Source organism: Balaenoptera musculus, chromosome 18 (genome assembly GCF_009873245.2).
Source record: "Balaenoptera musculus isolate JJ_BM4_2016_0621 chromosome 18, mBalMus1.pri.v3, whole genome shotgun sequence".
NCBI lineage: Eukaryota > Metazoa > Chordata > Mammalia > Artiodactyla > Balaenopteridae > Balaenoptera > Balaenoptera musculus.
Window position 1 is genome coordinate 21,721,577 of NC_045802.1, and position 22,654 is coordinate 21,744,230.

At 42.1% G+C, this 22,654-nt stretch overlaps 1 protein-coding gene across 1 annotated transcript in view; it reads right to left on the reverse strand.

Moving 5' to 3' along the window:
- Positions 1–14,305, reverse strand: part of COG3 (component of oligomeric golgi complex 3) — a 61,392-nt gene extending 47,087 nt beyond the window's left edge. Inside the window, exons 1-4 of the mRNA XM_036831483.1 lie at positions 13,178–14,305; positions 3,993–4,139; positions 1,727–1,788; positions 512–677 (exon numbers count right to left, since the gene is read on the reverse strand). Coding sequence (XP_036687378.1) covers positions 512–677; positions 1,727–1,788; positions 3,993–4,139; positions 13,178–13,351 — 549 coding nt within the window. The 5' untranslated portion in view covers positions 13,352–14,305. The remainder of the gene's footprint in view (positions 1–511; positions 678–1,726; positions 1,789–3,992; positions 4,140–13,177) is intronic.
- Positions 14,306–22,654: the final 8,349 nt, after the last annotated feature.

Here is a 22,654-nt window from a genome sequence, read left to right on the forward strand (position 1 = left end):
AAGTATAGTAACTTAAATATTCTATCTTTAAATCACAAGTTTAAGTGCAACCTAGATCTGTTCATCTTTTCATAAACCCCACCATTAGTATAATCACTATGCCTTGTTTGAAAAGTGTCAATAGGGAATTCCCTAATGGTCCAGTGGTTAGGGCTCGGCGCTTTCAGTGCCAGGGACTGGCTTCAATCCCTGGTCGGGAGCTAAGATCCCGCAAGCCGCGCAGCGCAGCCAAAAAAAAAAAGTGTCGCAAATGTGAATATACCCTCTTCACTCTGAAACTGTACTGAGACCTAACAGCTCAAAACATACGAAAGCTTGCCCGTGCCCCTGCTGACATAAGTTTAAAAGCAGGCTGTCAAAGTAATAATTTGCATGCTTAGCACAGGGCCATACAGAGAAGTATTCAAAATATACTTGGAGAAATAAAGGAAATTAGAATTAAATTGTATTCATCTATTTAAAAATAAAATATTAAACATAGTCACTGACACTCTCTCCTACTCCAAATTACCTGTTCTTTCAGGAGCTGTTCACAGGCTTCATGCAGGGTTCCTGTCTTATTGGACACAAAAAGATACTGTTTCTGCAATGATTCCAGATGCTGAAGAGCACTGTTGACATCATTCAATATAGCATCACACTGCTCCTGAAACCCAGACAAGTAATCCCTCATCTGTCTAGAAAACAGAACCAAAAGGGGATTGGCAATAATATTTTCCCCCAATAAGCATAGACAATAAACAACAAAGTCTCGTTTTCCCCCAAATGCTTGCATTTCAGAAGGAAAGTCTGACCTATTGACAAAAGTTTATTATATTCAGAAATATAGCAAAAACTATGTCACAAACTGTTTCAATACTTAAGAAGGAAAATGATTGAAACTATGGGCAATAAAAGGAATCAGCCTTCAAGCCATAAACTGGCTTTTCACATGTAGGGCAATAAATCATGGGCTCAACTTTCAAAGACTGGGACACCAGGTCCATCCCAAGGTAACAAGAAGGTCCATCCTTCAGGTCATGTCTGCCTTTGAGAGATGGTGTGATGTCATGGAAAGAATTTTGGACTTGGAATTGGAAGACCTGAGTCCAAGTCCCAGCTCTGCCCAAGTCTCCATGACATTAGGCAAGTATTTAATAGTTCCAGGCCTCAGTTTACTCATTTGTAAAATGGGAACAATAACACCTTTCCTTATAGAGCTGCTATGAAGATTAAATGGAATCATACATCAAAGAGCCTAACACAATGCCTAGCAATAGTAGTCACTTAATTAATGTTAAATGAATACAAATGTTCAACCCACAGTCCCCAAATCAGCTAGAAGCAGTACAGTCACTTCCCCCATGCCGTCAATATACACAAACAACATAGTTCACACCCAGCCTAGCTGGCCATCGCTGAAGTCTCTTGGGTCTCTCCCTCTAAAGAAAGGCAGCAAACACCTCTTAGAGTTCCTGACAAAACTCCCACTTGATTCCAAGCCTTTCTAGACTTATCTAAAATGAACCTCTGCCCCTCCTAAACTATTAATTACAATGTGACTTTTTTTTAAATCACACAACTTCCAATACCAGTTGGAATGACCCACATCCTTTCTAGCTATTCTTAAAGAAAATGTTGCTCTTCAAGTTTTCTTTGTACCTTAATTTTGTTTAAAGGCACAGATAACGAAATGCTTAAGATGATCTAAGAATTAGGACAGCCAACAAATATAAGAGCCACATACCTATATTTAGTTCCTTCATCCTGATCCATCTGAGTTTGTAGCTTTGCAAACCATGAGAAAAACTGGAAAAATAGGGTATTATGTTGTCAACAAAACTAAAACAGACAAAATGAAAAGTGGCTACATGCTAAACAGCAAGTCAAAAGGGTAGACACTAAGTCTTACTGTTTGGGTCTCAGACATTAATAGCTTTAAGCCAGGAGATGATAATTTAATTGCATGGTCAGTGTCTACATTCCAGGAAAAGCAATGTATCTTAAAAACACGAGCCATTTTCAGAGTTAAATAAGAAAAAGTATTAACACGATAATATGTAGAAATAAAGATTTCTTCCTAAGAAGTTAATGCCTACCTGCTAGTTTGCCAAATTTGAGTAGGTAACAGAGAGCTTCGGGTAAATATTAATGTTATCTAATAATAATTGTGAGAACATAAGCTCAGAAATAATATAAAGGAGTGGTTTAGAAACATAGCTTTTGCATCAGCTAAACCTGGGTTTGAATTCTGGTCTTACCATCAAGTTGTATACTTAAAATGAGTACATTTTATTGTATGTAAATTATAACAATGTATTAGATCTTTTTTTTAATTTAAAGAGAGATATGCAAGTGCAAATTTAATCCAGAAGATCTTTTTTTTTTTTTCCAAATAGTCCAAGTAAATTCACAGACATGGTGCAAGACTATCTTCTATAATTCTCAAATGGGATTCGAAGTCAAAGGTATGCTTTATTCTCTCAAGATACTACTCTTGCCAAGTACCTTGGCTTTCGTTTTCTGAACACTGATTGTGTGCTTGGCACACACTGCATTTACATGCATTATCTAATTTAATTCTCATAAAAGTCCTATGAGATAAGTATATAATTATCTTTGTTTTACACATTAGGAAACAAGAGACCTGAGAAGATAAGTAATTTGCCTAAGCTCACAAGGATGGTAAGTGATAGAGGTGACCTTCAGATCCAGGTTAGTCTAACTCAAGAGCTAGAGCTGTTCATCACTTTGCAGCACTGCCTCTCTTGACTTAGTGCAGAGGTCCCCAACCTTTTTGGCACCAGGGCCCGGTTTCATGGAAGACAATTTTTCCATGGACCTGGTGGGGGGCAGGGGGAGATGGTTTCGGGATGATTCAAGTGCATTACATTTACTGTGCACTTTATTTCTATTACTATTACACTGTAACATATAATGCAATAATTATACAACTCACCATAATGCTGACAGGAGGCGGAGCTCAGGCGGTAACGCGAGCGATGGGGAGCAGCTGTAAATACAGATGAAGCTTCGCTCGCCCGCCGCTCACTTCCTGCTGTGCAGCCTGGTTCCTAACAGGTCACGGACCACTACCGGTCCGTGGCCCGGGGGTTGGGGACCCCTGACTTAGTGTATATGCAATTCAGCACATTTGCTTTATGTTTCACTTGGTAAATGCCTTTTTTAATTGAAGTATGGTTGATTTACAGTGTTGTGTTAGTTTCAGGTGCATGGCGAAGTGATTCAGTTTTATGTGTGTGTGTGTGTATCTGTTCTTTTTCAGATTCTTTTCCCTTATAGGTCATTACAAAATATTGAGTATAGTTCTCTGTGCTGTACGGGAGGTCCTTCCTCAGCTTTGATTCTTAAGAGGACAGAAAGATGAGACAGAGGAAGCAGCAGAAGAAACTACTGTACATTTACGTTTATAGTTGGGAATAAGCAAAAACCAAGAGATTTCACATGCTAAATATCAGAAAAATAACTATAAGCGTTCGTCTAAAGAGCATATTGAGGTTTTTAAGAAAGAAATTACCTAGCAACAAGCAGTGAGGGGTGCCGCTGGGGGGTCTGCATGTGTGCATGTGTCCATGCACATGCATGTTGGGGGACACATTAACACACATACTGGGAGGAGGTCTAAAGGGCATAAAATATCAAAACCTTAATAAATATAATAGTCTATCCAAACTTGGAATAGCATATTTTTATCTGTACTGCAAATAAAACTGGGCAACAGGTTCATTTAAAACACTTAAGAAATAACCACAACTAACACAAAATCAAAGTGTTCTAGAAAGAGACACAGCTTTGGGAAAGATCACTGGTGTTCTCCTTACTTGGTGCCAAGTAATATATCTTTCTTTCTCCAGCCCCCCCCCCAAAAAAAAGATGTTCTAGAAAGACTTTATTTTAACTACAGTTTCAAATGTTCAGAACTTTTAATTAGGACCTCTGTCTTGAGACATTTAAAACAATCAAATATCCTTAGAAATAATGCTGCCATTCACCTGCTGTGCAGTTTCAATTCTTTCTTCTTCCATTTCTAAGGAGGTGAATCCCTTCAAGAGAATGTCTTCTGTAGATTCAGGCACTATTGAAGCCTGTGCAATGGGTAGCGACTGGGATGTTAAATTGCACAAGTCTTCAATTGGGAGCTTGAAAAAAAAAGAGCCACAAAGATATTCAAATAACTCGAAAATTCTCTAAACTTAACTCAACATTGGTATTCCATCTCAGGTGTTTTGAAACAGAAAGAAATGTTTTCTGTTAAATCATCTGATGTTAACAAGTGCCATATAATACTAACACTTATAACTAGGTTCTCTCTATATTAAATGCTGGTCTCAAAATATAAACATGACACCAATATCCAACCATTTGCAAAGTATGGTTTTTGAGTTACCTTTTGAAAACTGGTGGTCAATCTGTACTAATCCACACACCTTTTCCTACTGGAACCTCCTGTGACCTAGCGCCAGTCAAAGGCAAAACCTGCGCGCTGATGAAAGTAGCCAGCCCTCTCCATTATCAACACACAAGCCTCACCTCATTCATACGAACCAACAGAAAACAAATCGTACCCAAGAATCAACTACCAACAACTATATCCCCTTCTACTATTTCTACACTGCTGCCACACTTCACCCACATCTTCTTGCTGACAAATTCTGAAATTACAACTGAAAAGAAAGAATTTCAGAATTTCCCATCAGCTTCAGAAAAGCCTCACCTTGACGCCATCAGACCTACAATACTGTCTAGTTTGCCACTACTAAAGATATTACAGGTGTTGATTTACCTAGGGTCATACAGACAAGCTGTTTTTGGACCTAAAAGAAAGGGAGTGTGAATGCTGGGGAAGGTAAAAGGGTGGAATTATTTCGTTTCAATCCCAGTTTCTGCCCTTAAGGCACGACATCTAAGGTCCAGCAATAAAGGACCTTAATCCAAGGCCTTAGGAAACTGCCTCCTGTCTATTTTTTTTTTTTTCACACACACACACACTGTATTTTATTTTTACAAGAGATAAATAGACTGACACCAAGCATTGTACATGGATGACCACAACAAAAGCAACAATGATTGCAACTCCTGTCTATTTTTCTAGACAGAAATTTCAGCTGAAGACAGTATTTTCTCTTCAAAGCTAAAATAAAGTAAGCTAGATGCAAAATGCACCATCATTAATTTAGAAATACAACCCTTTAAATATGGGGGGAGGGAATTCCCTGGCAGTCCAGTGGTTAGGAGTCAGCGCTTTCACTGACTGTGGAACCTGGCTGTGGGCCCAGGTTCGATCCCTGGTCTGGGAACTAAGATCCTGAGAGCAGTGCAGCATCAAAAAGAAAGAGAGAGGGGACTTCCCTGGTGGTGAAGTGGTTGGGAGTCCGCCTGCCGATGCTGGGGACACAGGTTTGAGCCCTGGTCCGGGAAGATCCCACATGGCGCAGAGCAACTAAGCCCATGCGCCACAACTTCTGAGCCTGCGCTCTAGAGCCCGCGAGCCACAACTACTGAGGCCGTGTGCCTGGAGCCCATGCTCTGCAGTGGGAGAGGCCAGCGCAACGAGAAGCCCGTGCACCACAATGAGAAGCCCGCGCACTGCAATGAGAAGCCCGCGCGCCGCAACTAGGGAGGGCCCGCGCACAGTAACAAAGACCCAACACAGCCAAAAATAAATAAATAAATAATAAAATAAATTTAAAAAAAAAAAGAAAGAGAGAGAGAGAAAGAGAGGGAGAGAGAGAGAAAGGAAGGAAGGAGGGGGAAGAGAGAGAGAGGAAGGGAGGGAGGGAGGAAGAAAGGAAGGAAGGAAGGAAGGGAGGAGGGAAGGAAGGGAGTTTGGTACCTGGGTTCAAGCGGGGTTGCACCTCCGGGCACGGGAGAGCACATTACAGTGCGGCCTGGTGTGAACCCTGCTCCTGCTCACGTAAGCAGCTGTGTTACAACGGGCAAATTACTTAATGCTTCCAAATCTCTATTTCTTCTCTGTAAAATAGGAATTACATTATCCGTATCATGAGGCCATTGTGAAATGAAGAAAACACAGGTGTAAGGAAACAGGCCCCTTGGACCACTGGGAAGCTGCAGACAGAAAAAAAGTGTTCAGAAAGGTCCTCAATCTGCTTTCTCCCCACAGATGAGTCTGACTCAAGAGGAGCCAGGAGGGTCCTGGATGTACGGAGATATGTCTTACTAAGGGCATCACTTGTTCAATATAAACTCTTCCTGAATGGTGACGCAATCCCTGAACAGAAAAGGACTGTTGGGCAGGAAGAATTAAGTTTCTGAAAGCTGGTGAGAATCTATCTTGACTCTAACGTGTCACCAGCAACTGTGTGCTGCCACCAGAGGTTCTGAGGACAGAGGAAGCCGAGCTGAGCTAAGCCTACCGGCTCATGCTCTGTGCAACCATTCCAGTTACCAACAACAGGCTGTCTCCTCGGAGACAATGCTACATGTATTTAGCATAATGCCTGCCATATAATAAACACAATCAACCGGAGCCGCTTCTATTTATCATATTATTATTATTCTTCCTACTTATTAGTAGTAACAAAGTAAATTTATTTCTTTTAATTTATTTATTTTTATTGAAGTATAGTTGATTTACAATGTTGTGTTAGTTTCTTGTGTACAGCAAAGTGATTCAGAAATATGTGTGTGTATATATATATATATTCTTTTTCAGATTCTTTTCCATTATAGGTTATTACAAGATATTGAATATAGTTCCCTGTGCTATACAGTAAATCCTTGTTGTTTATCTATTTTATATATAGTAGTTTGTACCTATTAATCCCAAACTCCTTATTTATCCCTCCCCCACTTTCCCCTTTGGTAACCATAAGTTTGTTTTCTATGTCTGTGACTCTGTTTCTGTTTTATAAATAAGTATTTGTACCACTTTTTAGATTCCACATATAAGTGATATCATATGATATTTCTCTTTCTCTGTCTGACTGACTTAGTATTGTAATCTCTAGGTCCATCCATGTTGCTGCAAATGGCATTATTTTATTCTTCTCATGGCTGAGTAATATTGCATTGTATATATGCCACATCTTCTTTATCTATTCATCTGTCAGTGGACACTTAGGTTTCTTCCATGTCTTGGCTATTGTAAATAGTGCTGCTCTGAACGCTGGGATGCATGTATCTTTTCAAAGTAGAGTTTTCTCCTGATACATACATGCCCAGGAGTGGGATTGTTGGATCAAATGGTAACTCTATTTTTAGTCTTTTAAGGAACCCCCATACTGTTTTGCATAGTGTCTGCACCAATTTACATTCCCATCAACAGTGTAGGAGGGTTCCCTTTTTACAGTAAGTAAATTTACAAATCAGAATCTATACTGCTTCTTGGGAACAGAATCGTCTAAGTTACCTTTACAAAATTATAGTTTATTAGTAGTAAAATTTAGTTATATATGAACAGATCATGACAAAATTCAAACACATAATTCTATCAGCACTGTTTACACAATACCTAAGGAGGAAAAGGGATACCTAGGGAGGAAAAGGGAGAGAGACATGGATCAGGTGCAGATTTGAAAAATATACCAGAAAGCACATGGAGGCTAGGCTAAAAGAATGCTAGACAGAGTGTTGCTTGCACCCTAATAAGAAAAAGACAAATAATCTACAAAATCAGGTTCTTGAAGCCATCAGAGAGTTGAGGTTCCAGAGTAACCAAGTAGCTTAAAATCTAGAAAAAGATGGGTATCTCCAGGCAGAGACAGAGTGAGAGCACGGGCTTACCGTGGCAGATTATGGAAAAATAGATGACAAATGCCACACAAGTAGGTAAGAATTAGGCTAAAATTTCTTTCAAATTACTAAATGCTAGAGGATGGGTGAGTACAGAATGCTTGGAAGTCACAGACACAAGGGGAGTTTGCACCCACTCACGTGGTCTTCACAGACCTCCACCAGGTGCTCACGAGAAAGAATGAGGACTGGTGGTGCAGGCTTAGAAGAGGAGGGGCCTGGGGAAAGTGGGGCACAAAGCCCCATCCACACCCTTCTACCCAGTGGAACAAAATCTTAAGACACTGAAAAAAGGGCAGCAAGCCCTATCAACCCTAGGGCACAGAGGAGAACACACTACAGCCGGGGAAAGGGAAAAGAAAACAACCACTACCCCTGGAGGAGAGGCAGGAAAGAACCCAAGACCCAGAACATCAGAGGTCTCCTACTGCCAGAGGAGGGCAGAGTCAGTAAGAAACTCCACCCCTGAGTCCCAGGGGCAAAAGGCCTGCCTAAGACTGAGACTGGACACTGACGACAGAAAACGCCCACCTACCACCACCAGGCTATAGAGCGCCAGCAATGCTCTCCTGTGCGAGGGACAAGAGCACAGACACCCTCTGAGACACAGGCGCACAGCACACCAAAAGCTGAGGGTTGAGAAGGAAGGTTAAGAAGACCCTGCAGCAGCCCAGCCCCAATGCTAGGCAAAAAGTAATGAAAGAGAAGTTTGAAGCCAGTGGTAAACTAAAGGCAACCAGAACAAAAACAAAACCCAAACCTAGCCCACTAACCCAAACCTCCACACTAACGACCTAACAGAGTAAGTGTATTCATTTCCAGGCATTCACGCTATTTCCCTCATTCTCAAATGTCCTGCATACAATGTACAGTATTCGACCAAAAGTTACATTAAACAGCAAGGAAAAAAACCCAGCTCATTGTCAAGAAACGAAGCACTCAACAGAGACAGACTCAAGAGATGATCTGGATATTGGAACTATAAAATAAGGAATTTAAAATAACTGCGACTAATATGTCAAAGGCTCTGGTATGAAATATAAATAAAATGAATGAACAGACGCAGAAGTTCAGCAGAAAAATAAAAACTATACATGTCCAACAGAAATGATGGAAATAACCATTACTGTAACAGATGAAAATACCTGCAATAGACTCATCGGTACACTCAACACAGCTAAGGAAAGAATCAGTGAACTTGAAGATAGGTCAATAAAAATCAGCCAAAATTAAACATAAAGAAGAAACAGAGTGGACAAATAAAAACTGAACACAACATCCAAGAACTGTGGGATGGTATCAAATGATCTAATATATGTGTAATCTGAATCTCAAAATAAGGAGAGAAAGAGAGAACAGGGTAGAAGAAATATTTAAAGAGATAACAGTTGAGAATTTTCCGAAAATAATGGAAGACACAAAGCTACAGTTCTGAGCTCAGAAAATCCCAGGCAGAATGCACATGCATGTGTGCGTGAGCACACACACACACACACACACACACACACCACCCCTAGACACATCACATTCAAACTCAGAAAGAAAATCAAAAGTCATAGAGAAAAACTTAAGGCAGTCAGAGAGAAAAAGATACATTATATACAGGGGAACAAAAATAAGAATTAAAGCAGACTTATCAGAAATCATGCAAATCAGGGGACTTCCCTGGTGGTCCAGTGGGTAAGACTCCAAGCTCCCAATGCAGGGGGCCTGGGTTCGATCCCTGGTCGGGGAACTAAATCCCACATGCATGCCGCAACTAAGAGTTCACATACCACAACCAAGAAGCCCGCATACCACAACTAAGACCTGGCACAGCCAAAATAAATAATTTTTTTTTTTTAAAGCTGCTTTTTAAAAGCTTATGAGGGAGTTCCCTGGTGGTCTAGTGGTTAGGACTCGGCGCTTTCACTGCCATGGCCTGGGTTTAATTCCTGGTCAGAGAAATGAGATCCTGCAAGCCACGCAGCGTAGCCAGAATAAAAAAAAAAAATTTTTTTAAATAAAATCTTATGAGAAGATGCCCCCATTAGGTACATTTGCCCAGCTATCTTCTTTTCTCAAAGCACCTGGAATAGAATGGCAAATCAAGAAGGCTGTGTTGCAGGGAGATCAGATCGGTGCTTTGTGACCACCTAGAGGGGTGGGATAGGGAGGGTGGGAGGGAGACGCAAGAGGGAGGGGATATGGGGATATATGTATACATATAGCTGATTCACTTTGTTATACAGCAGAAACTAACACACCATTGTAAAGCAATTATACTCCAATAAAGATGTTTAAAAAATAAAATAAAATAAAATAAATGGTAGAACTGTTAAAAAAAAAAAAGGGTGTGCTGGTGTCACAAACTTTCCTGTTCTGACTACTCTTTCACTCCTGAAGAGGAGATGCTGACCGAATGCCTCTGGCTTACTCGCACTGTCCTGGCTTCCAGATGGAGCAGACATTTACCACCAGAGAGAGAAGAGCACAGACCTAGGCTCCTGGTTGGTCCTGGATAGCTACTGTCCAGCTTACACAAATGGGGACACTAACATATTAAATACTAATTACAATAAACTATCGAGCCTTGCCTGACCAGCTGAGCAGCTCCAGGAAAAAACAAGCAAATATACCTTTCTCTCCCAAACTTTACTTCTTGCACAGTTCTGGGTTGGAGAAAATCACTTTTGTAATCAACCTAATAAATTCATTCCCTAAATGAAACCTGATGTTACCTACTCTGGAGCAAATCATTGAAGAGGTATAGATGGAGTTTCAAAACCTTCCTCCAGGCACTTAACCTCTTCTTTTCTTACCTTTGGTCTGAGTGACACCTACAGAGTACCAGCTCAGGATCATAACATTCTAATCTATTCGTTTAAGGTAATAATCATTTGGGGAGAAAAGCACATGAATAATATAATACTGGCAGGTAGCTTGCTGTGTGCACTTTATATACTTGATTTAGTTCTCATAACTCCCTGTGAGGCAAGTACTATTATAATCCCCATTTTATAAAGAAGAAAACAGGCTCAGAGAAGTTAAGTATCATGTCTAAGGCCACACAAACTTCAGGAAAACAACAACCGTAACAGTAAATTACAGGTAAATTTCAGGGTAAATTATCTCAGCATTTTATCGGGAATTACTAAACTCAGCAGAAAGAAAAAGGCCCTCACTACTAAAAAATTTGCCCTGGCTACAAGAAACCAGTCTACCTAATATTCTACTGCAAATTTTCTTATCTAACACCAAATAAAAGGGTATATAAGACTAGTTCTCCTAAATAAAAAGGAAAGCTATAAACAGCTTCATGATATTTGCTGAGACTTAGCTGGCCTCTTGCTATTCAACTAACTTGCCCAGTTCCAGTTGTCCAGGATGTAATTTATCTCCTGAAAATTGTGAAACGCTACAGAAAATCCTTTACAGGTTTTTATTTTGGTTGGACAAAATAAAAATTGAGGCATTCTTTCTCAGCGCCAGTGTTAAAAGAGTGGTAACAGGGATAAAAAATTCAGTTCCAAAGTCTTCCCACCAGACATATAAAGGAAAAAGAGGGCTGTCGAAAGCTGAAGAGCAATGAGAAATTCCCCCTCAAAGATTCCAGGATGGGTAAATAACAGGCTGGTATTTCATTCTCACAGCAGTCCAATGCCAAGGTTGCATGTACCAGAAGACCCTCACTGAACCCTTGAACTTGTCAAGCTCATCCCCTACCCAGGGCTTTGCAATGCTTTTTCCTCCAGCTGGAAGGTTATTTCTCTAGTCTTTGCAAGACCGGCTTCTTGTTTTCCATCATGAGTTCTCTCCTTAGGCGGTTACTTTCTTAGAAAGGCCTTCCCTCTTTATCTAAAAGGGCACACCTCATTCCTTGGTGTCATACCATCCTGTTTGATTTTCCTTATATCATGGACGACTGTCTGAATTTACCTTCTTTGTTCTTTTTCACATGCTCATAATCACCGTAATTATGTCAGCTCCATGAGGCTAGGGATCTTGTTTTTCTTATCTTTCCGTCCCCCCATTCCTAGCCCCAGGTAGGCACATAATATATGTTAAATGACTGCATGGGGCTAATGGTAGGTATTATGTTGCATAAATATCAAATAACGGGGTGAAAATGAAGAGATTCCATTTACTTCACTCCAAACCCTTTCCTTCATGCTCAGTGGGAATAATAATATTTTATGACCCAAGACATTAAAAACAAAATGGGTCACTTTTCTTATGGAGTACATTCACCACAGGTACTGTGATGTCGAAGCATCCTGCTTTGGTGGGAGGCCAAATCAATTATAAACAGACTGAAATATTTATAGAGCAAACAATTTCTATTGCCCAGAGCATAAAAGACTCCGATAGCCATGCCAAAACAAATTTCCAACTGCTTCCTCATTTATTTCAAACACACTTCCAGCACAGAATCCTAGAGGTGGACAGAGAAACCCAAGAAAAAACACCTGTACTTTACGGCAGAGTGTGCAACGGCGAAAAGTGGCGAGAACTTTCAAACCAAAGTTCTTAACCTCTGAAGCGTTAGGGCAGAAAAAGTTTAAGTCTCTAAACTCAGTCTGCCTTTGGACACAACCGCGTAAAAAGAATGCTTCCAACATCACAAGTAACCATCAGCACTAATAAAATAATAACCGCCTAAACCTAGCCCTCAAAACTAGAAAAAGTTTGTCAAACATCTGACTACTCATAAAATGTACTTCTTGCTATTATAACTAATTGAATTGAATCACACAAGCAGTAATAGGGATAAAATTCCAATGGCAATTAGGATTAAAAACGTTGACACTAAAACCGACAACCAGCATTATCTAATAATGTACTGACCCAGCTTTCAAATAAAAATTTTTATTGCTTTGCTATAAGTCAAATATAAATCGGATCTCCCACAACCCGCACTCGATCGAGAGCTCATTGCTCAATGTGCGATCAATGAAGCTGTCACCCGGGATCAACTTTGGTCTCCCCAAGTGCCCCTATGGAAAAAGGAAGCTGGGCTATTCATTAAAGTGGTAAACAAATACCAACAGGAGGCTGTCCTGAAGCAAAGCACTTCGGGTTCAGTGCCTTCTCCTTCCGGGAGAGAGTGGGCAGCAGGACTATGCCTCGCTGACACCAGGGACACCGGGGCAAGATGCCCAGGGCAAGGCTCCCGGACAACCGCCCCACGCCGCAGGGGGCGGGCTTGGTGCCGGCGGCCAGCAGCCGCTGGACGCCCCCGCAGCCGTCCCCACGCCGGAGGGGAGAGTCGGCGGTCCGGGACAACGTGAGGCCTGACAGCCCGGGAAGGTGAGGGGCCTCTCCCACCGGAGCCGACACTGTGATCGGAGAGGAGAGGAGAGACCCTGGACGGGTCTGCAAGGTCGGGGTCCGCCGGCGCGCCCGCGGAATAGCCCAGCCCAGCTCCCGCCCGTCACCTCACCTCGGCGGGCACGGGCAGGTCCTCGGCCGCCGCCTTCAACTCCAGCACCGAGTCCGTCTGCCGGTCGGTCAGCGGCGCCGTCGTGTCCAGTCTCCCATCCCAAAGAGCCAGCTTCTCCCGAGCGTCCCGCTCCGCCGCCGCCTCCGGCTGCAGTAGCAGCGCCGCCTCCGCCATCGCCGCCGCCCCAGCGGCCCGCAGCAGCAGCGCGGAGGTGGGAACCCCGACAGAGAGATGTCCGGGCCACTTCCGGGAGAGCCGGGGCTTCCAGCACGGCACCGGCGGCGGGGCGGGGCGGGGCGAGCCGGAATACCCTGACCCCGGAAACGCTTCCCCCCGCGTGGGCGGGACTTAGGCCAGGACCGACGTGGCTTTAAACGGGGTACAAGTATTTCCGGTTGGGATGTAGACGGAGAGGGCGAAGGATATAGGCCTTAACGGAAATAGACATGCCCCTACCAGAAGTCCCTTCCTCAACATCAATAACTTTATTGTTAATGTTGTTACTGACAACTGTGCTCAGTGACCCTGCCGGTAGGGGCCTTCGTGAGCCCCGGCATCTACTGCCTCTTTCTGCTCACAGCCTGGTAGTCTGGGTTAGGTGTGTGGACTGATTTCCGTGTTGACATGTTGCCAGTTTTCACAACTTTTCCAACATCCAATAATTCCGCTGTTAGAAACCTAATTTATGAAAACACATAAAAACTCAAAGATTTATGTATATCAGACATCATAAATAGTATCAAATAACCACCTGAACGTCCAACATTGAAGAACTGGATCAATAATTCATGGCACAGACGTGTAATTGGAATACTGTTTTGCCATTTAAATCATGTTGTAGCTTTCAGCAACAAAATAAATAATGATTGTATTGGGTCATAACCTGTAGAATAGAATAAATACCCATGAGTCCATACTGATATAAATAAATGACTGAATAAATAAATAGGGGAGAAGAGACAACTCCACCTTACTGAAGAATTCCAATCAATAAATGTAGAAAGAATGAGGGGAAAGAAATCATTAAGGATACTACAGTAATGATTATAGCAGGCAAAATCTAAGGATGGATGCTAAAATTAGTGGGTGAAAGTCTGAGGAGAAACAGAAATTTGCATGGTATCTCTCCAAGATATTTATTAATGGGGGGGAGGGGAGGGTGGCTGTTAACTTTACAGTGGAGAAACCTGGAAGACATCCCCCTTAACCAAATGAACAAGGTCAACATCATCACCATGAAACTCCTCATATGATATATCAAGAACACAATATTTCTTTTGTGATATTCTTGCCAGAAATGCAAAACCACATTCTAATTATGAGAAAACATCAAACAAATTCAAATTGATGGACATCCTACAAAACAATTCACCAGTACTCTTCAAAAGTGTCAAAGTCAAAAAAAAAAAGTGTCAAAGTCATAAAAGATGAGGAAAGACCGAGAAAATGTTACATTTTGGGGATGAGGGAGACATGACAAGTAGATGCAATGTGGGAGCCTGGATTGGATCTTGGGACAGAAAAGGGAGAACTATAGAATAAAATATAGATATCCAAATAAGGTCTACAGTTTAGACGATAGTAGTGTACCAAAGTTAATTTCCCAGTTTTGATTGTTGTACATGATATAGTTATGTAAGATGATAACATAAAGGGAAGCTGGATGAAGGGCACATCTGAATTCTGTAATACTTTTACAGCTTTTCTAAAGTCTAAAATTATCTCAAAGTCAAGAGTTAAAATCCTCATGTTGTAGAAAATATTTATCTCCTTGGAGAAATGATATAATTAAGAAGAATGAAACAGTGTATCATCCTACTGACCAAAGGAAACACTTTCAAAATATTCACAGATTGTTAGAATTACTACTAATTCTTTTTTTTTCAATGAGTTTTGCATCTAAGCATAAGGGTGTTTGTTTGTTTGTTTGAATTAGTATACCTAAAACACTTTCTCCTTTTCAGGCCAGGCTGATTCCAAAAATCTCAGAAATAAAGTTTATCCTGTTGAGTTTTGTGATAATTCTTCACCAAACATCATACTTCAATGGCCAAATATAAGCATCTTCTCTCACAAATGTGCTTCTACTGCAGATTTTCCTAAACCTATAATCATGCTACTTTCTTCTAAACATTATGTTTAATTCCTTAAAATATTTTTACCAACTGGTGATTCATGATGCTAAAGGGATGCAGTGCAGGTCATGGTACTCACAGAAAAGATTTGGGACAAGGCTGAATGTCTAATCAGCTGCTGTGAGGACAAATGAGGGGAGAGAAGGGTAGATATTCAACACAATGATGCCTGGACTATTCCTGAATTGAAGAACTGGAGCTAAGAGAGGACAGCAAAGGTCCAGCAGTCACCAGCTGGCCCTGCATGGTGAGGGAGAGACAAGAGCAATGAAACAGTAACTGCAGTGTTCGTGGGGTGTTTTCACTGCAGAACACTAGCATAGAAGTATATACATTTAAACAATGCACTGGTTGCTCAAAATACAGTGGAAAGTGTAGTATACAATATGCTGAACTCTGCTTCAGATTCTAGGGCCCTTTTCTGTATGGACAAATATTATCTAGTGTGCCCCATCCCCAGAAGAAGTACAAATTTCCTATAATGGATCCACTTTTATACTCTGTATTACAAGTCAAATTTCTTCGTGTTTCCAGCTGGTGATTAGCTTATTCCCAGAAGCACTAGATGTCATGACAAATACAACTGCAGCTTTAATTTTCTACTGTCATTTTTTTTTTGACCGCACCTCACGGCTTGCAGGATTCTCAGTTCCCCGACCAGGGATTGAACCCGGGTCACGGTGGTGAAAGCGCCAAATTCTAACCACTAGACTACCAGGGAACTAACTTCCTCTACTGTAATTTTTAACAATATTATTTATTTGATTCAAGTATTGATAAGTGTTCCCATAAAAATGTTCAAGTTGATATAGTAAACACTCATATAGCATGTATCTGTACATATGCATGTACATATAAAGCACACAGGTATTCATATCGTGTGTGCATGAAAGAGAGAGAGAGAGAAATGAGAAGACAGGATTGCATAGGCTATCTCGGGAAAAGGACAAAGATGAGGTCAGAGGAGTCTCATCCCCAAGTGATCAAAGTCCCATATCACAGTAGATGACATTTTGTTTGTAAGGTGTTATTCAGATTTCCCTTTTGATCTCTCTTTTTTTAAAATTTATTTTATTTATTTATTTATGGCTGTGTTGGGTCTTCGTTTCTGTGCGAGGGCTTTCTCTAGTTGCGGCAAGTGGGGGCCACTCTTCATCGCGGCGCGCGGGCCTCTCACTATCGCAGCCTCTCTTGTTGAGGAGCATAGGCTCTAGAGCGCAGGCTCAGTAGTTGTGGCTCACGGACCTAGTTGCTCCGCGGTATGTGGGATCTTCCCAGACCAGGGCTCGAACCCGTGTGCCCTGCATTGGCAGGCAGATTCTCAACCACTGTGCCACCAGGGAAGCCCCCTTTTGATCTCTTGATTGAAACCCTGTGAGTAAGAAGGTTATTCTCCCATTTAGATTTAAGCAAATAAAACACAGGATGATGAAGGGAGACATCAGACATTTGGGAAGGTGAAGGAAAAGACCACTTTTCTACACTCTTTCTAGAGGGAAACTTGCCAACACCTATCAAAACACAGGCTAGAGAAATTGAGTGAGAGACGATAGCTCTTTGATCCAGCAATTCTATATCTGAGAATCTATCCTGGAGAAATTCTTACATATTAAAAAAAAAAAAAAAGTAGTACATGCACAGGATAGTTTGCAATAGAGAAAAAGTGGACACCTAACCTAAAACCTAAATGTTTTTCAATGGGGAAATGGTTTAGTTCCTATTATTTATTGCTACCTAACAAACTAACCCCAAAATCATGCCCTAAATGAACCACCACTTTGTTCTTATCTTTCATAATCTTGCAGGTCAGGAATTTCTAGAGGGCACATCAGAAAAGACTCCTCCCTGCTCACCATGTCTGGAGCCACAGCTGGGGAAACACAAATGGCTGCAGGCTGGACAGCTGGGGTCTGGCTGTGCATCTCTGCATCCTCGTGAAGTCTCAGAGCTGGTCCACCGGGTCTCTCCATGTGGTCTCTCAAGTGTGAAGACCTCAGAGTATTTGGATGTGGCTCAGGGCTGGAAGAGATTGTTCCCACTTCTTCTGCCCTTGCATCAGAAGTCACAGAAGGTCATTTCTGCTGCACTCCACCAAGCGAGTCACTATAGTCAGGCCAGATTCAAGGGGAAGGATTGACTCCACTTCTTAATGGGGGGAGTAGTTAAGAATGGGCAGCATTTTTTTTTTTTAGGCTGCGCTGCCTGGATTGCACGATCTTAGTTCCCCGATGAGGGACTGAACCTGCGCCCTCAGCAGTGAAAGTACGGAGTCCCCATCGCTGGACCACCAGGGAATTCCCTAATTTGTGTTTTAATGTTCCATTAAGAATGCATAATGTTCTACAGCATATGTGCAACTATTATTGCAGACCTGTCATAAAGAAACAGAGAAAGTTTGCTTGTGGGATATATTAAAAAATATATCTTGTGAGGATAGATAATCTTGCAATGGTTTGAGGAGCCTTTCAGAAAAGGGTAGAGGAAAGGAGCTTTCCTGACAGGGATTTGTGACCATCTGCCGACATTAACATGAGCGTAAACATCACAGGAGCCTGGAAACTGAGCAACAGCTGGGCCAACTGTAGAGGAAAGAAAGGAAAGCTAGAGGCACGGAGGACTTCAGGATATTGACCAAGTGTTGGAAACCACTCCACTGGCCTCTGCTGGTATTAATTTCCCACGTGGTGCTCATTCAGCTTGCGACCCCCTGCCAGGAACCAGAAGGTTACACTTGCAGAACATGTAAGTGAATATGTACTAGCAGTAAATCTAAGATAAACAAACCCTGACACAAGGTCTGAAGTGGTTCTCTCCTCCTCCCAAAGTAGGTCCCTTCCTTCTCCTCTTGGCTGGGATGAAGGGAGGGGAGTATTTGTCACCTTTGGAGGTCTCCTCTGGGTGAAGACAGGGTTTCCAGGCTTCTGTTTTAAAAATAACAGCCTGGTATGTGAGGGGTGTTTTGTTTGTTTTTGATGAATCAAAACAACCAAAAAGCAAAAACATCTCTCTTCTCTTTCAAATTAAATAACTTTCATGATTATGTCATGGCATAATGGGCATTCACCCGGAATAACCTAGATCCTGCATTTTAAAATTTTCATTTGCAGATTTTTATCAGGTGTGGCTGGCATTTTGTTGAATCCAACCGACAGCTTTAAACAGGGGAAGAAGGAAAAAAAAATGTTTTGAACTTTCTCCTTCCTTTTTTCTCACCTCCTTACTGGGATGTGAGCTTGCTAAAGAACAAATGTGGGTGAGCCTCAGGGCCAGGGTTGCCATAGTTTCTATAGTCCTAGGTCCTGGCCTCCCTCCCCTCGCCCTTCCCCAAGTGTGAGCATTTGTGGTTGGCGGCTCCGGGCGGGCGCCAGGTGCTAGCGGGCTTGTGGCCAGCTCACCCCAACACCGCGACAGCCCCGCAGAGCCCCGGTCCTTTCCGGGCCGGAGCTGCGACTCGGGCCCTGCCTACCTGGTAACAGGCTGCTTGGGGTCACTCCCGTCCCTGCCGCAGAAGGCAGACCCCAGGCAGCCATGACCCAGCTCCCCGCTGGAGAACGCAGACAGCAGTCAGCACCCTGGCCTAGGGCCTCTTTGGTTTATTCGTTCCACAAGCGATGGCTGGGCTGAATCGTTCATATCCACGAGGCCGGCCCCAGGGTCAGCGGTCCAGGGTGCTCACCAGCCTTTGCCTGTCCCCGTGTTGTTGCTGACAACAGTGTTTAACAGCCCGGCCCCCGAGCCCAACCACCCAAGGGTGCACCCTGATTACCTTCCCCAGGTGAACACGGGCAACTAGACACTCTGTGCCTCAGTGTCCTGATGTAAAAATGTGTACTGAATAAAATAACAAAAGTACTTGCCCTTAGGATGTGTGGTGAGGATAGAATAAGATGATCTGTGTGAAAGCCCTAGAATGACACAGGGTGGGTGCTCAGTAAGGTTCAGGTACTGGAGAGGAAGAGAGTGGGGAGGAGGAGGAGGAAGTGGAGGAGAGGGAGAGGAGTTAGGAGGAGAAACTTTCGAGTCGTTTAGATTTTAATCCCTCTGGAATTCTGCAGGCTGATCTTCCAAAGTCTCTAGGACTGGAGTGCAGCTGTACCTCTGCCTGTGGGGATCTTTAAGAAACATCATCAAGCACGTTCCAAGGACAACTTCCTCAGCTGCTTTCCAACCATTTTTCTGTGCCACATCCCAGATGACTGGATCCACTGCCAGCAGCTACAGGGGTCTATTTCCACCTGGTTCTCAAGTGGGGTGGGGTTCTAGATGGAAGTTCGCTGGATTGAGAAGCCCTGATTCTGATGACACCCCACCTTCCCCAGGCCCCATAAGGAATCGCTGTCATACACCAGGGACATCCAAAGCGTGTGCCTTGTGTCTGAGCCAACATCAGTTAAGGAGGCCCCTTCCTACTCCTCCATGGGGTCAGAGCAGCTAGAAGCAGCTTCGTGGTGATCTCGACAGTCTCTAGCTAAGGTCACAGTGACTTCAGGTTTTATACCCAGAGAACAAATAGCACAGACCAGTGCCTGGCTGTGTTCCCAAATAAGGGCTCTTTGACCTTTTAAGAAGAGGATTCAGAACTGGCAGAGAATCTAAAAGATCATATAATCAAACCTTTCATTCTACAGATGAGCAAACTGAGGCATACAGAGAGGAGATGATGAGATGACCAGTTCAAAGTCCTACAGGTGGTTAAAGTTAGGACTAGAACTTAGATAACCTGACTTCTGGGGCTGGTGCTCTTTGTACTACCCCAGAGTTTTCCCAAGTTGAGTAATGCACAAAGCCCTCTGAAAAAATTGCAGATCCCCAATGTTGATGTAAATAACTATATTATGTTGCTCAAGTACAAAAAGAAAACTTGACCTAAGCTTTGTATGTTTACATTAAAATGGATTTATAAGTTACATACCACTAAAAGTATAAAACCAATATTCAAATTAACGAGATGGATGATATTGTCTTGCTGGAAAACGAAATTGCTGTTGGCAGCACGAAGATGGTGCTGACTGTTGCCACACAGCTGCTTTGGGGTTCACGCACTTACGTTACACCAGCAACACGCTCGATCCCCTGACATTCGAATCACCAGCAAGCCTTCACTCAGGCTGTGTCCCTAACACCATCTTGCCTTTAATGGGCTTGTACAAACCATTTGCATATAAATCAATCCCTGTTCTTCTTTAATAGCTTAACTAAAATAGCCTAAATATACAAATAAGGAGGGTGGTGGGGTGGAAGGTGAAATCACGTGGCAATCCTAAGACAATCATGTTGATGATTCAGAAAAAAAAGAAAAAATATATATATATAAGTATATGAAATGAAAATACATACTTAAAAAATTGTCCACAGGCTCTGGTTTTAGAAATGCCGCACACTGTATCCTGCTGCCCTAAAGGCATAGATAGATAGTGGTGAAACTTCCCTATTACCTTCTGTAAATGTCCCCAGAGCCATAACTTTGCTTCTTAAGACTTCATCTATTAATGTCTTAGCATAGGCCTGTGGGGGACTTCTCTGGTGGTCCAGTGGGTAAGACTCCGAGCTCCCAATGCAGGGGGCCTGGGTTCGATCCCTGGTCGGGGAACTAGATCCCGCATGTATGCCACAACTAAGAAGTCCGCATGCTTCAAGTAAAAGATCCCGCATGCCACAATGAAGATCCCACGTGCCGCAACTAAGACCTGGCACAGCCAAAATAAATATTTAAAAAAAGAATAGGCCTGTGGAAAAATGCCCTAAGGGACAAGAGGCAAGGGTGTTCCAGGTCAGGGATGGGAGGAGAAAGCGGAGGAGATGGAGATAGGGATCCCAAGACCTCCTTACAGTGGGTACTTCAAGTCTCACCTCGGTCAGCCCCACTCAATGACTAAAATCTGACCACTGCAAAAGACCCCTGCTAATAATGTAACATCACGAGAATAGCTGATGTTGTAGTATAAAGTACCTCTCACCTGCCCCTTACTTTAACCCAGGAAGAAGTTGGTGAATATTATTACTATTATCTTTATTTAACGAGTGAAGAACTGAATCCCAGGAAGGTTTGCGACCTGTTCAGGATAATGGTTAGTAAAGGGCAGACATGTCATCGGACCCAGGATTCCTGACAAGACTTTCTCTTTCTCCTTTACACTAATATTATGAAAGGGAGTGACATGAAGACAGACATTTAAACCCATTAGTGCTTTTCTGTAATAGGACACTTTAGCAAGCATGAGTCCTAAGGGGAGCATTACAGGCTTGAAGGAATGCCTCGAAGAGGAAAAGGCTTGAAGCTTTGGTACGTTCTGTTCTACTATAAGGCAGGAGTAGTTCAAGTGCCAAAACACTAAATCATAGCATCGATGAGGAGGGAAGATAAAACATCAGGCTTCCATGCTCCATTTCACTTCATTGCTTACAATGAAGTCACAAAATGAAATGATTTAAAAGAAAAAATTCTTATGCCACCTGCATGTCTGCAACTCCCTCCTGAATTTTCAGAGCATGTTAATTTGAAATTGCTGAATTTCTTCATGTCCAATCCTCCAACCTATTATCAGAATCACTTCTCTTGGTGTTGGTTTTTATAGCTTCATCAAGTATTTGAAGATGTTTCCCTTTTCAAATTATTTCCTTGCTTACTTACTGTATCAATTTCTCATTCACACATCAGTGAACTGTATAAATCACTTTAAATCTTGACAATTTATTTAAATAGTAGCTTGGGCTCTATTTCATAACAGAAGAATTGCTTCCTTAGATCAGACAAATGGTCCCTCAGCTTAGAATTTAGAATATTTTGAATCAAGGCATATTTTGAAGAAAGGCATAATTACCTGTCAAGATTTCAACCTCAAAAAGCTATGAACTGCATCTTTGCTAGTAAGAAAATTAAAAGAAATGGAATACAAAGCATTATTACATTATGGTGATAAAAATAAACACTGGCAACAATGGTAAAACATCTTTGGAAACATCTATCATTAACTTTATAATATTCATTTTTTTACTTCTTCTTTGGGATTCTTTCAAAAATGATAATCTTAAGTATTTTTTTAAAAAAGCTTCAGACTCTGCAGATCAGTTTACCCTCCAGATCAGGCTGAAAGCAGAACTTAACACCACATTCCCGTGCAGCAATTTCTCCATCCTTATCTTGCTTCCTTCCCTCCCTTCCTTCCTTCCTTCCCACCCTCAATAAATCAGGAGTACACACACACAAAATAAATTAAGTTAAAAAAAATAAAAAAGCTTTATGCAGAAAGCTGTTCATTATAGGCTACTAACAAACATTTGTAAACAATTTACATATAGAACTATGGTAAATTTGTTTGATGGCCTACTAAGACAGTGATTT